Source organism: Phoenix dactylifera, chromosome 7, assembly GCF_051530095.1.
Source record: "Phoenix dactylifera cultivar Ajwa chromosome 7, Ajwa_hap1_PhDact_Kaust_v1.1, whole genome shotgun sequence".
NCBI lineage: Eukaryota > Viridiplantae > Streptophyta > Magnoliopsida > Arecales > Arecaceae > Phoenix > Phoenix dactylifera.
In genome coordinates, this window is record NC_143196.1 from 102,724 (window position 1) to 117,152 (window position 14,429).

A 14,429-nucleotide genomic window follows, 5' to 3' on the forward strand; every position below is an offset into this window, starting at 1 on the left:
AGAGCGACTGCTCGTAGTCAGGCGGGAGAAAACGGCCACGCAAATGTTGCTTCATCTTGCGCCAGGTGGTGATCTGCATCTTCCCTTGCCGTAGGCGGTTATGTTGCAGTTGATCCCACCATGCAGATGCTCCACCCTTTAATTTATACGCGACCAACTTCACTTTCTTCTGATCTGGGATCTCCATATAATCAAAAAAATTTTCTACTTCGGCCAACCAGTCCAAAAATCCCTCAATGTGGAGATTGCCGTTGAATGCAGGGAGGTCTACTTTCAATCTGAAATCAGGGGAGCCCCTGTCACGAGCGCCACAAGGGAACCTATTTCTCATGGGTTCCATATGTCTTCCTCCTGCATAGGCCCTGTTCATCCGTGGATATGGCTCCTGCACTTCGTCAGCGATTGCATCTTCATCAGGGGGCCAAGCGTCAAAAGCCAAATCTCCACGGTTAAGTCCTCGGTCGAATCCATCACGCCTGCGGCCCATATGACCTTGATTTCCCCAGGGTCGTTGTCCACGGAACTCATTGGCTTCGCTGAAGACGCCGTCCCCAACCTGGATTCGCCGGTGGTCGAACGCCTCCGGCCGATTCCTCCTTGGACGCTGCCCCCCACCGCCGTCGTTAGCCGCTCCTCCGTCGGGAAAGCATCGCTCGAAGGGTCCTCCGGCCCGTTCGCCCCCAACAGAGCCGAAGTCACCTGGATGCAGTCGCGGTCCACCAAACGCCCCGTGGACCGCTTCCTCTTCTTCCTCGTCGGACGTCTCCGGAAGAACCCGTTGCCGACGTCGGTGGGGTGGATCCCGTGCCGGCATCGGTGGACCGTGAGGGAGATCCTCACGGGCTTGCAGTCGCTCCCGGTTGATGTCGACGCGCATGCTTTGAAGGGCTTGTTGGATGTCACGGACGGCTCCTTCCAAGCCGCGGACGGCCGCCCACAACGCCGGCATCCCACGATCATCATCACCGGGAGGAGCACTCGCCGCACCGCCATCTGCCATCGAACCAGGAAAATCCTCGCTCTGCTACCAAATGATGCGGGGAGAGGCGAGGTGAAGAAGATGATGTCCCTGTTCCACTGTTGGCTTGAATCACCCAAACAAAGAAGAACAGGGGTTTGGGCTCTTAACAGAGCTTTGCAAAGTTTCTGTTTTTTTTTTTTTTAATTCATGGGAAAACAATGAAGAAGAAGCCGGCGGCCTCTGCTTCTTTACATCCTTTATACTTCACCAATAACCCTAAATCCCTAATCAAACAGACTCTTAATTTGGCTTAACTCAGACCCTAAGTAACAGACCCTAGCTAATCAACCTAACAAGGACCCAATTAGACTCAACTAAGCCAGAATTTTTAAAACAATCTTGATTCCGGTTCTGCATCACTCTCTATGCTTGCTTTGCCTCCTCCCTCACCCCCTCCTCCAGTGGCGTCGCCATCAACACAACTCCAGTTTAAGGACTAAAAAGAGGAAGGGAATGCTCCCCACTCCTCTTCGTTCTCTTTTGAAATCCTAGCCCACATTCTTTACCTCTTTAGTGTCGCTCCACTCTTAGCTCAATCATAAGCACCACCAATCTACTCCTCTATGCGGAACCCATCAGCATGGATTTGATGGGGGAGACTGGGCATGGTGTATTATAGTTTCTCTTTGGCCTTCGGTAAGAAGTTTGCCATGAAATTCATTGACAAGGCCCTCCTTCCCGACCCCATCGACCACAATCTCGCAGGAGCCCAAGATCCATGAGCTCACCTCCACCATGAACCGCCACATTGTCCAAAATCCATGCCGCCTACAAGGATGCTAACTCCCTTCACCTCATTCTCGATCACTGCCTGGGCCCCAACCTGTTTGCCCGCATCTTCGACCGAGCCCCGCTCCTCCAGTGCGAGGCCTCTGTGGTGATACTCTCGTTGATTATGCCTATCTCCATATGCCATTTGGGGGCGGGGGGGTGTGTGGATTGGTCTTTATCGAATAAGCCAACCTTTGTTCATTTCATGCGCGTGCCTTCATTTCGGAAGTGGGCAGTGAGGAACGGGGTAGTGATCGTTTCTTTTGACCTAGTAATTGCTAAGGTAGCGCATCAAGTGTAGGATATAATTTCTCCTCAATTCCAGCCGGCCACACTCCTCTGCAGAAAGAGAGAAGGATCTCTTTTTCTTCTCATATGGCAGCATATTATTGGTCTGGCATACAACTGAGCTGCTGTACCGACCGTAGAATGGAATTCTTTTTGCTAATCTCTGCTTCATAATAAAATTTTTAGATAAACCAGATTTATAGCTGAGCTGAGGATCAGTCTAATCAGGAACCAGCATGCGTAAATATGCATAGTTGCTTTTTCTTAATAATATGTTTTATGCATGCTAGTTCTCGGTTGGATCGATCCACTTAAACGCCCAGCGTCGGTTTATATTTGGGAGAAATTATTGGTCGGGTCTTCCAAATATAAAGCGACGCTGGGCATTTTAGTAATTTAAAAAGCAGACTATCGCTCACTCATAGCACGCACTCACTCTCTGGTCCCACTTCTCTCGGTAGTGGTAGTAGTACTACTCCTGTCTCCTCTGCTTGCGCGCTCTGTTTCTCTCGCCCTTCTCCAACGCTGCTTCTCTCAATTTTTATTTGGTGTACAAACCCATCTGTCCGTTCATCGACCCTGATCCCTGACAGACTGACACTCACGCACGCGCGAGTGGGCAGAGACGCCTGCTATCCACATAAATCACCGGCCAGAAGAAGAAAAAGAAGGGAAGACAGAAATCGAGGAAGAAAGACCGAGCTTCAGAGAGAGAGAGATGGAGGAGGGCGCCAGGGGGGGAATGGGGATGGAGGCGGAGCTGGTGTCGATACCGGCGACGCCACGGGGGGTGTCGACGCCGGAGACGGTGACGCCGTCGGGGCAGAGGTCGCCGCTGCCGCGGGGTCCGGGGGGAGGCGGCGGGGGCTCCCACTCCCTGTCCAACAAGTCATGGACGCCGACGCCGGCGATGATCTCCCCGCGGTTCCTGAGCCCGTCTGTGGGGACGCCGGTGAAGCGGGTGCTGGTGAACCTGCGGGCGTACCTGGAGGAGGTGGGCCACCTGACGCGGCTCAACCCGCAGGACGCGTGGCTCCCCATCACGGAGTCCCGCAACGGCAACGCCCACTACGCCGCATTCCACAACCTCAACGCCGGTATCGGGTTTCAGGCCCTCGTCCTCCCCGTCGCCTTCGCCTTCCTCGGATGGTATGATCCGCACACCGACGACTCTTCTCTCTCTCTCTCTCTCTCCTCTCCCATCTTTTTACTCTTTCCGTTCGCGCCTGCTGTTGCTTGTCCTTTCTTGTTACTTTGCTTCATGAATAAGTTTAGTGGTCACACATGACCATCCCCGCCTACCGCCGGCGTTTAGTACGATCGGCCGGGTACTCTGATCCGTACGACGGATCGAGTTTTGGTGGTAGATTTTGAGGGGGTAATTTGCAGCAGCGCGGCTGCTGGGAAGTGGCGGACAGGGAGAAGGCGAGTGCGCCCTTGCAATAGGCTTCCCTAAGCATGTTCATGCCAGTGATCGATGGTGATGTTGCGGGGAGGGAACTAAGTTACCGTTCCCGACCGGCCTCTCTGATTTCATTTGATGCGATACAAACAAGGAGCAGCAGGCCTCTTTACCGGAGGATTAGCGGCCGTCGCCTCGTTTATGTTATCTTATTAAACAGGGATAGCGGGATTGGAGGGGATGACTTATTCTTAGCACGCGCTGCTGCCTTTTGTTAGACCTCCCCTTCCCTCCCCTGGCCGCGATCGAGTGGCCGAAGCAGGCGCTTTTGGTGATGGATGTGATGATTGCACCCGGCTTGCTAATGACCGGACCGTGCATTCGGGCTGTTCCGACTGTCAACATCACTGGACAACGTAATAAATAAAGGATAGCAATTCGCTTCGTCCATTTTCTTGAGAGATCGAAAAATAAATAAATAAAGGACGGGTTGGATTTAAAGGGGAGGCGTGAGCTTCCGTCTGCGTGTCAAGTTGACGCATCCTTCCCTCCGTATGCGTAGCTATCCGAAGGGCCAGAGAGATGGGATGGAACAGGGCACATATTCTTAAAAAATAAAATAAAATAATTAAAGTTGTTATTTAAAACGTAATAATGAATGAGAATGCCACCCCCATGGCATGGCACGGCACCATCCCGTTCCAAGAGGGGTTACCAACGTAGAGCGATATTCCTGTTCCTCCAATCTCGTGATATGTCTGCATCATAGGCTTTGCAGACTTTCTGCCTCACTTACGCGGGCACCTCTCTGCCTCTCCGTGGAGGGGACTAGTACTAGTGACCAGTGAATTGCTCGCTTCACCCTCGATTGTCTAACTGCAATTGATTTCTTTTCTCGTCTTCCATTTGCTTCTGCTATTTCAATAATTTTTTAGCTTCTCTTTAACTATAAATTGAGGGTGAGTCGTGGCGCAAGCCAACGTTGCTTTATTGTGGTCTGGAGGTCACAGATTTGAAACATGCAAACCGCAAGACTGTATACATCTGATGCTCTCCAGATCCCTGAATGAATGACGGGGATGCAAACAGCAAGACTGTATACATCTGATGCTCTCCAGATCCCTGAATGAATGACGGAAACTTCATTCATTGGGCTGCCTTGGTTTTATGCTACATGACAGATTCCTGATGGCAGTTATGACCATAAATACTTTGGGAAGGATTTATGCATAAGGTCTTGTAATAATGGTTATCGCGATAACCGCACCTCTTGACCTGTTGTTTCATCTGTCCTTGGATTTCGTCTCCGCATTACTCGTTCCTTTTGATCAAAAGACAAGCCACTGTATATCATAAATACTTGTATGAAGAACAGTAACTCTGATGTACCTGCGTCGCAACATGCTGGTTGCTGATCCGATGAAGAAGCCAATGAAATTTAGTCCATTTGAAGAATGAAATGCCTTCCAACACAAGCGCAGCCTGGATGCCACATTTAAAGCATGACTAGCCTTGCTACATTTGCAGATAAACACATTTTCCACTGGACATTATAAAGAAAAGAAAGGTAGCGCAATATAAATTGTCGTCTAGAATACCATTTCTCTAAAACTTTTTTCCTTGAACTGCAGGAGTTGGGGTATAATATCATTGATTATTGCTTACTTTTGGCAACTTTATACCCTCTGGATACTAGTGAAGCTTCATGAAGCTGTACCTGGCAGGAGGTACAATAGATATGTGGAGCTCGCACAGGCTGCATTTGGTGAGACCACATGTGCCCTTCTTTCGTTTAGTAGGAACTATTTGAATTTGCATTGCTTAATCATGCAAATCTTGAGATTTCAAGGCTTAAGTTGCTTGTACTAGTTAAAGATTGAACATTTGAACTTGCTGTTATCCTACTATAAAGAGACAAACATGGCAAAACTTGAATTCTATGATATCTCTAAACTTAATCTTTGTTATCCTGGTTACACACTCTTTAGTTCTTTATCTCCAGAAATGCATCAATTTAAAGCCAAAATAACCTTCTGAGACGGAAATTCTTCTAACATGCTAGTGCATTTATATTGAGACTATGCGTGTTTTGTATATAGTAGCAGCATAGTCAACATGGATATCATGCATGTGATGGTGAAATTTGTGAAGGATTGGTAGAGAAGATGATCGAGGACATGCAACAACAAGCAAGAGATTATCAGCATGATAATGCACTCAAGTTCTTGAGAAGTTGAAGCAGTGAAGGTGAAGTTGTGGAACAAGTAAACAAGCAAGTTGAAATGGGAATAAAAGAAGCGACATCATGCTACATGGGTGATAATGGAAGAGAAAAAAATGCTGCTTAAGTATTATCAAAGAGTCTTAGTTTATATTCCTAATACGATACATGGTGCACCTACTTACACATCCTTCCACCTAAAATAAACTCGTGCATGACTCAATTCTCAGCTCTGAGGGAGAGTCAGGCCTCCCTTTTTGTTTCACAATTTTATCTTTTGGAAGTAGATAAAAACAATTTTTTGGGAGATGCTGTCTTCAGAAACCTATTTGGAGAGAATGTTATTAGTGTTCTGAAGTTTATTTTCAAGATAATCAAGGATTTTGCATATCTAAATTGTTTATACGCCAACCAAAGCTTTAAGTTCATTTGTACAAGCTAGATGCTATAAACAAATAATGGGACCATTTGGTAGCAAACATACTTTTGTTTCTCTGCCCTAAGAAAGGGAGGATTGTTTCAAATTGACACAATGAAGTGAGGGAGAATTCCATTTTGTGCTCTCTCTCAATTTGCACAATCAAAAAGCAAAATGAATTGGATTAGAGTACTTGAGCTAGAACTCTATTGATAATTCAAACTTGGATTATGCATTTCAAAGCAGCGATGGACCATCTAAAATGGAAACTGCAATCCCCCTCCCTCCACCCCCACACACACATAGAGGCTTCTCTCTAGATAGTAAGAGAGGTAGGGTAGATTTATATTAATGTGATTGGACCAAGTCTGTGATCACCTATTCCTATCAAACAATGACAACTTTAACCCGCTCCTTTTTCATATGTTGCATTTGTTAGCTTTACTTGCAGAGAGGTCCTACCAACAAGTGAAGCAATCTTTGCAAGGAAAAGCTGCATTAATGGTATGTCAACTTAGAAGAATACCTCCATAAAAGTTCCAATAATGAGTGTAGTACATGGTTGTAAAATTGTTGTTTCTCTGTAGAATCAAATTGGACACTCTGTTTAGTTGGAGAAATATGACTCTTTTGCATATGCACGGGGTCTAGAATTGGACTGTACACTAATTGTTAAATTTTTGATAGAAAGATCTAATGATTCAATCAATGATGGACTTTCCAAATTGGTGATCTATATCTTTTATCATGATCCACACTACTAGAAATATTTAGAAGCTATAAATCATATGTTTTGATGGTCTCTATCATTTGCATCAAATGAGTAGCAAAATCGACAGCTTTAATAACATGCTAAGATGTTTTTCTATGATGTAAGCATTAAAAAACTTACTAATTTCCAATTTATACATGCTTTTTTTAAAGTGTATAGATCATAATCAAGAAAGTAAACTTTTTATTAAACGCCATATCATGTATTTTAAGACACTACTACAATTGATATTGTCGACCTTTGCACCCTCTTGATGCATAATTTAGAGATGACCAGAGGGTATAATTTTTGTTTTAAGCTTTCTAGGCACTTTCAGTGGTCTATATCTCTAGGTATTTTTTGGCAATTTTGGGATGCTTTAATCTTTTACCAAATATTTACTATTTAGTGCATTGAGTAGAGAGAGAGAGAGAGAGAGAGAGAGACTGCATTCCATGTAAGTCCAGTTTTGTATTTTTACCTTTGCATTTAAGGTTATTTCCCCATATCAGCAAGGTATTCTGTATTCACTACCCCCTGTATTTTGTGAGTTGTTTCTTCTGTTGTTCGCTTTTTTTATTTTTCTCCCTCTTTTTCCCCTTATTGTTGATTTATAGGTGTCATTGAGTCAGATCAGCTCAAATCAACATCCACTATCATAGCAAAGGGTTACCTAGAATCCAGTCTTATGTACTACTAGGTTAGACATGTTTGACTTGAACACATTGACATATTAGTGGACCAATACCTTACTCATTCAAGACACGGAGAAGTGAAACAGAGAGGAGGAATGGAGAAAGGGATGAGGGAAGGAGATAGGTCTACGACCAAGCAAGGTAATGGTGGCAACTCAAGGTAATAGTCCAAAATTGTGGGGCAATGGTAGGGGCAAGGTCCACCGGCGATTGTATTGTACTATACTTGTAAGGTACTTGTAGCACCATGGAATGGTTCTGTATATGAGTTGAATTGGTCCATACCGGTCTAAACCAAGTGAAATTACTGATACTGTCTGAAATTAGGGTACGTACCATACCATACTGTAACAACTTAGGATCTTATCCAAAATGGCTAGCAAAAAGATATTTTTTGAATTCCTTAGTCCTATATAAGTATCCAAAATTTTTTTGACGAATAACCGATGTGGAATTAAATACATGCTCGCACGGGTCCTCACAGACTCCCTCCATTTAAGCTCTGATATTTTCGTCAGGTTAAGAGTTCAAATTCATTTAAATCTAATCACAAGAACCATGATTAGTCTTTGGTTAGCCTTCATAAACCCGTGTTGTAGTGTCTCCTAGTCCACATAGGCTATGGGCCGAGTTCGCTCTAATACCATTTGTCACAACCTAGGATCTCATCCAAAAAGTCTAGGTGGAAGGTATTATATAGGTTTCTTGATCCTATATAAATATTTAAGATCTACCCAGTGAAGAACCGATGTGGGACTGAACACACGCCCATACGGGTCCTCACATATTTTTCTTGTTTAAACTCTGACATTCTTGTCAAGCTAAAAGTTCAAATCTAATCACAAGCACCACGATCAGCCCGATATATCCGTATTGCAGTGTCTCCTAGTCCACATAGGTTATGAGCTGGGGTCCGCTCTGATACTATTTATGACAACTCAAAACATTATCCAAAAAGACTAACTGGAAGGTATTTTTTGAGTTTATTAGTCCTATATAAGTACCTAAGATCTCTTCGGCGAATAACTGATATAGAACTAAACACACGCCCACACTGGTCCTCATACATACTAACTCATACTATTTCAGACAGTACCATGATAGAAAGTGAGAAAAAAAAATGGTCAGAAACTATCTTGGTACGAGGTGCATACCATACTGTATAGGCCGTATTACACCGAACAGGTAACATATTGGTATGGTACCGATACCTAGATTGCGAACTTTGAGCAGGGGTGTTGGCAGGGTCAAAGATGAAGAACTTAATTATATAACAACCCCCCGGCTTGTCATGCTTGCCTATCCCATACATAATTTGTGAAAATGATTGGTGAATTAAGGGATTCTAGAGCAGGCTGGGTTGATAGGCTAGGTGCATAATTGCTAGCTCTAACTTGAATACAATTAAGTGAATTATGTCCTTGTGTGTATTCTCCAATAATACATCCCGGTTTTGTTTCCATACTAGGGGCAAGGTACTAAACTCTTGTTAGACTTCTATATATATTTTCATATCTTCTTAGTTTAGTGCACCAGTTGATAGTGTTCTAAAAGCATGAAGCGGAGACCAGCAACCTTTCATGCTTCATTGAACATGTTTATGCAGGAAATAAAATCAATATTGATGCATCATGTCTTACATCACATTATGGCAGGATCAGTCACCTGGGCAAACCAACCTTCCTCCAATTTTAAACATGTTTCTGAGGACGTATTTAGGGTCATTTAAACTTTGTTATATTCTAATTCAACATTATTTGTCAGGAAAAGTCATTGTGGTTATAAATTGATTGGCAAGTAGGTCCAATATTGGCAATCTAAATTATTGATTAAACTCATGATGCTGTTACTAATATAATTTAATTCTTGGTTGTCATGTATGGGTGCTAGTTATTAGACTTAACCATGTGTTGGAATTGATATGCAGCAGGCAATGATCTCTGCTTTTGTTCTGAGTGTCATACATCAATTTAGATTGGTTATTCGGCGCAAAGTGCGCTAACTGAAATTTTAATTGGTTACTGTCCTCTCCAAACCAGCATGTGGATCATTTATAGTTACAGCCTGATTCAGTTTTTAAGAAATCACATTTTAAAAAAAAAAATTGAAGAAGTGGGTTAGCATGATGCAGTAATACGTACACCACCTCCAGCATTAATCAATATGTGGATCTCTATGATTATGATGAGCATAAGCAGTTGAGCTATACAGTCGCTGCTTACTCCGCATGCTCATCAAGATCCATAGGTGAGGGAGAGATAGGACCAGCTGCAGGTCAGATATTTTAAAATTTTGTTACCTCCTACCCGATCTCATTGCTGTTACATTGTGAATTATGTCGCCTACGATGTCATAGAGCACATCCAGCTAAACATGACAGTATGCTCATGGAAGATCTGTTTTGGCTCTAATGAACAACATGGTGCATCCATTTATTCTTGTGAAAACAATGAAATTAGTCTAATGATACAAAGTGACAAATAGAGATCCTAAAACATCAAAAATGGATGTTACATGCTATACTAAGTTTTTGTACATCGTTGTCATGGTAAAACACCAAAAATTTATAGATGGAGGCTAATGTTTATGCTTTATACAGCATTTTTTTTTTCGCCTTGTTAACTTGCTGCCATTTACAAAATTATGTTTTTTCTTTTAATTCAGGAGAAAGGTTAGGTGTTTGGCTAGCTTTGTTCCCAACAGTTTATTTATCAGCAGGAACTGCAACAGCATTGATTCTTATCGGAGGGGAAACCATGAAGCTCTTTTTTCAGATAGTTTGCGGGCCCCTTTGTTCATCAAACCCACTTTCAACTGTTGAGTGGTATCTGGTATTTACCTCTTTATGCATTGTTCTTTCTCAGCTCCCAAACCTAAACTCCATTGCTGGACTCTCGCTTATTGGAGCTGTAACGGCAATCACCTATACTAGCATGGCCTGGGTACTCTCAGTCAGCCAAGAAAGGCCCCCTTCTATCTCTTATCAGCCACTCAGATCCCAGTCTTTCACCGCATCAGTTTTCTCAATCTTGAATGCTCTTGGCATAATAGCATTTGCATTCAGAGGACACAATCTGGCATTAGAGATTCAGGTATAAACTCCTGGCTCCAAAAGAATTATCCTACCGAACTTTAGGTTTGGCTGCTGCAATGATATTATGGCCGGATTGGATGAGAATGTCTTCAGTGTTCTTTTATTATTGTTACCATCATCTCTTTTCTTTGGGTCATGTAGTTATTGCTGACCTTGAATTGCAGGCAACAATGCCATCAACTTTTAAACATCCTGCGCATGTTCCCATGTGGAGAGGAGCCAAGGTTGCATATCTTCTAATTGCAATGTGTTTATTTCCTATTGCCATTGGAGGTTTTTGGGCTTATGGGAACCTGGTAAATATTTTAAATCCCATCGCCATGCTTAGAAATTCTGATGGTAACCAGAATCTATTCTCGTATTGTGCTAGTCGTTAGCTATATCATATGTTCAACCGTATGCATGTATATTGATGCTAATGTTTATTCACCTTGCAGATGCCTGCAGGAGGGATGCTGAATGCCCTATACGCTTTTCACAGCCATGATATCGCAAGGGGGCTGTTAGCAACAACATTTCTTTTGGTTGTGTTTAATTGCCTGAGTAGTTTCCAGATATATTCAATGCCAGTGTTTGACAGTTTCGAGGCAGGCTACACCAGCCGAACGAATCGTCCATGCTCAATTTGGGTCCGGTCTGGCTTTCGGGTCTTCTATGGCTTTATCTCATTCTTCATTGGAGTAGCACTTCCTTTCCTTTCTAGCATAGCTGGCCTGTTGGGTGGCCTCACACTTCCTGTCACCTTTGCATACCCTTGCTTCATGTGGGTTCTTATAAAGAAGCCCCAAAGATTCAGCTTCAACTGGTATCTGAATTGGTGCCTAGGCACGATGGGAATAGCTTTCAGCTTAGCCTTCTCTATTGGAGGTGTCTGGAGCATGGTGAACAGTGGGCTCAAACTCAAATTTTTTAAGCCTAACTAGATTCCTTTTGATAGGGATAAGGTTGGGCACTGTTCCATACTCTTGCAGCATTAAATTCCTCAAGTATTACATAGAAATGATTTGCTCCATCATCCCTTTATGTCTCCAAGAATACTGTGTTGTATATGTATTTCTTATGTGATTTGTTGTAATAGATTGTAATTTATGATATCATAACCTGATTGCTTCAGCTATCAAAACTTTTTTTTTTCTTCTTTACATATATTATATGCTGACGGGACATGCGATGTTCAAACTTGAGGCCTTAACTACGAAGGGTGACAGCTTACGTTACCAGTTTGGAGGTTATTCGGATAACTAGATAAAAATCTAGGCAAGTATAATGATGGGGACATCAGAACCCTTCATCCAGATGATCCTGAGCCCCCGAATTAAGTCATACTCGGATTGGGTCCATTTTTTCCCACCTGGGAGGAGTTATTTTTATTTCTGAGCTTGTTTGCATTTAGGGCTTATTTGTGTTATTTGTGAGCTTATTAGGATTTATTTCTGTGTAAGGGGATTTATGCAAATTGTGTATTTAGGCCCTATATATAGGGAACTATTTTCATGATTAGGATTTAATGAATGATTAAGAATTTCTTTTCCCCCACATCTTATTCTTCTTCTTCCTCCTCCTCCCCTTCTCTTCTTCCTGCATCCTTAGAACCTCTTCTTCCTTCTCTCTCTCTTGTTCTTCCTTCTTCTCCTCTTTCCCCCGCACTTGTGCAGCATCATATAAGAGTCTACATTGTTCCAATTTTCATGTTAAAGGATCAAAGTGACGAAGAATGCCTCAAAACTTGAATTGGCCTACGAACAAAATTTATGAAACATGGTACACGGATCTGCATGCTGAGAACTCATTACACCACGGCCACTTCCCAAGCGTTAGTAATAGAATGCGTAGAAATCACAGCACATGAGAATCTATGTTATTCGCTGCATCATTCACCCTTCTTTCTATTCATTTTTTTTTACTCCCAGTTATACCAACTAGTATAATTGGTAAGCTGGTCAAGTAGTTGAAAATCGTTACCAAATGACCTAGACACGCTTATCCGACACTCTAGTCTAATTCTGAAAGAAAAAACCACCAATTCCTGCAAGCCAAAAGCCGTTCTGGATGCCCACAAACAAATAAATAATATAATCAAGCAGACGGTAAGCTCCCCCCATTCACTCCATTTAGTTATACAAAATGGGCCACACAGCAGCCACAATCATCATGACAAGCACCATTATATTATTGGCGGAGAAAGGAGAAAATAAAAAGCTGCAGTTGTCCGGTTCAAGCTTACCATTAGTCTAGGGCATCTTTCCACGAACTCTCAGCCCCCAGCCTCTTAGGGGGGTAAAGGGGCATAAACTTTTAGTCCCATACTGCTTGAGTAATGAAAAGAATTATGCTTATAAGGCGTCTCCATCCTTTTTCCCTCACAAAACGCTTTTTGGACAAAGTCATGAGGGGTAACTCCCGTCCTGAAAAGGCGGAGGAGCCTTTCTAAAGCGGATAATACCTCATGACGGTACGTAACCCCTTTTTATGCTCTAACAGATAGAACGCCCCGGGTACATGGACCTCCCCCCCCCCCGCATAATCCTTCCCACTCGGGGGTAGTGTTAGGGGTGTAAAGGAGGACCACAAACTTTTAGTCCCATACTACTTAAGTAGTGGAAAGGATTGTGCTAATAAGGGGTCTCCATCCTCTTTCCCTCGCGAGGCACCTTTTGGACAAAGTCGTAAGGGGTATCTCCCGTCCTGGAAAGGCGGAGGGGCCTTCCTAAAGCGGACAATACCTTGTGATGGTATGCAACCTCTTTTCCTGCTCTAACATAGCGAAGCCTTGGACTAGGTGTTCTCCATCAGGGGATCATGGGTTCATGGACTCTTCCATTCCTTCCGTCTCCTGCACACCCCAAAATCAGTGTTGTATGGAATTAGTCAACCCTCTTTGAGGATCATTTTCAAGATCAACCAAAAAATCTGGAAGCTCAACTAGAAGATTTGAATGCTGTCAATCAAACAGGTAAGCCTATTCTCCAAGTGATGAATATGTAAGTTTCAGAAGTTTTTTTACATCGGAACAGAAATTTGATACCCAGCCCAATTAGAGAGCTGGCCTAGTCCACTTGACCGCCTAGCTCTCTGCTGTGCATGGCATGAGGAGGGAAGAGGACTCCCAATGAAAATCTTCTTCTTTCCAAATTTATCAGACAAAATCCGACTCTAGACGGGATTCCGGTCGCGACTGATCTCTATTTAGAACTCCTCTAGATCCCTCTTTCACCCCACTAGAGAATCAGCTCCGATCAGAGCTCATCGCCAAAGTTTTTTTTTCGATTTCTTCTCTGAACATTGGCCGCTATTTGCACCCTCATAGTGGTCAATCGTTGTCGAAAACTAGGTATGAACATGACCTCCTTCGACCCCCCTTCTCCATCTTCTGAGGCCTTTAGAGCCTCGATTCCGACTGGTGATCGCTAGATTTTTTGTGAAAAAGGGGATGCTTTGTTTTCCTCTATTTTGGTAGACTAAACCTTTATTTTCCTTTTTCTGGCTGTTGTTTGCTGCCAGTGCTCATCACAGGGGTCTTCCACCGGTCCCTCGCATTGGCTAGAAGCCATGGCCAGAGCTTCGGCCATCGGATGCCTTGATTTCCACCGTTAAGAGGTTGAAACTCCTATTTTTAGGCTAGTTTAATGTCGTCGGCCACTCGTTGCCCCCGGTCATAGGTCCCCAGATTCCTAGGCACCACCCGCAACCACCCTCTCTCTTCCCCTTCCTTAGAGGGAGAAGCTTGTTCTCTCTCTTTTTTGCTCCTTTTTTTTTTGGTAAAAGCAA

General features: G+C 43.4%; 1 protein-coding gene across 1 annotated transcript; it reads left to right on the forward strand.

The window, feature by feature from the left end:
* Nucleotides 1–2,575: 2,575 nt before the first annotated feature.
* On the forward strand, nucleotides 2,576–11,784 carry LOC103697557 (Transmembrane amino acid transporter family protein). The gene is made up of 5 exons (XM_008779441.5): nucleotides 2,576–3,229; nucleotides 5,114–5,247; nucleotides 10,232–10,659; nucleotides 10,826–10,957; nucleotides 11,099–11,784. The coding sequence occupies exons 1-5, from the start codon at nucleotides 2,799–2,801 to the stop codon at nucleotides 11,582–11,584; spliced, it is 1,611 nt and encodes a 536-aa protein (XP_008777663.1). The 5' UTR covers nucleotides 2,576–2,798; the 3' UTR covers nucleotides 11,585–11,784.
* The last annotated feature ends 2,645 nt before the right edge of the window (nucleotides 11,785–14,429 follow it).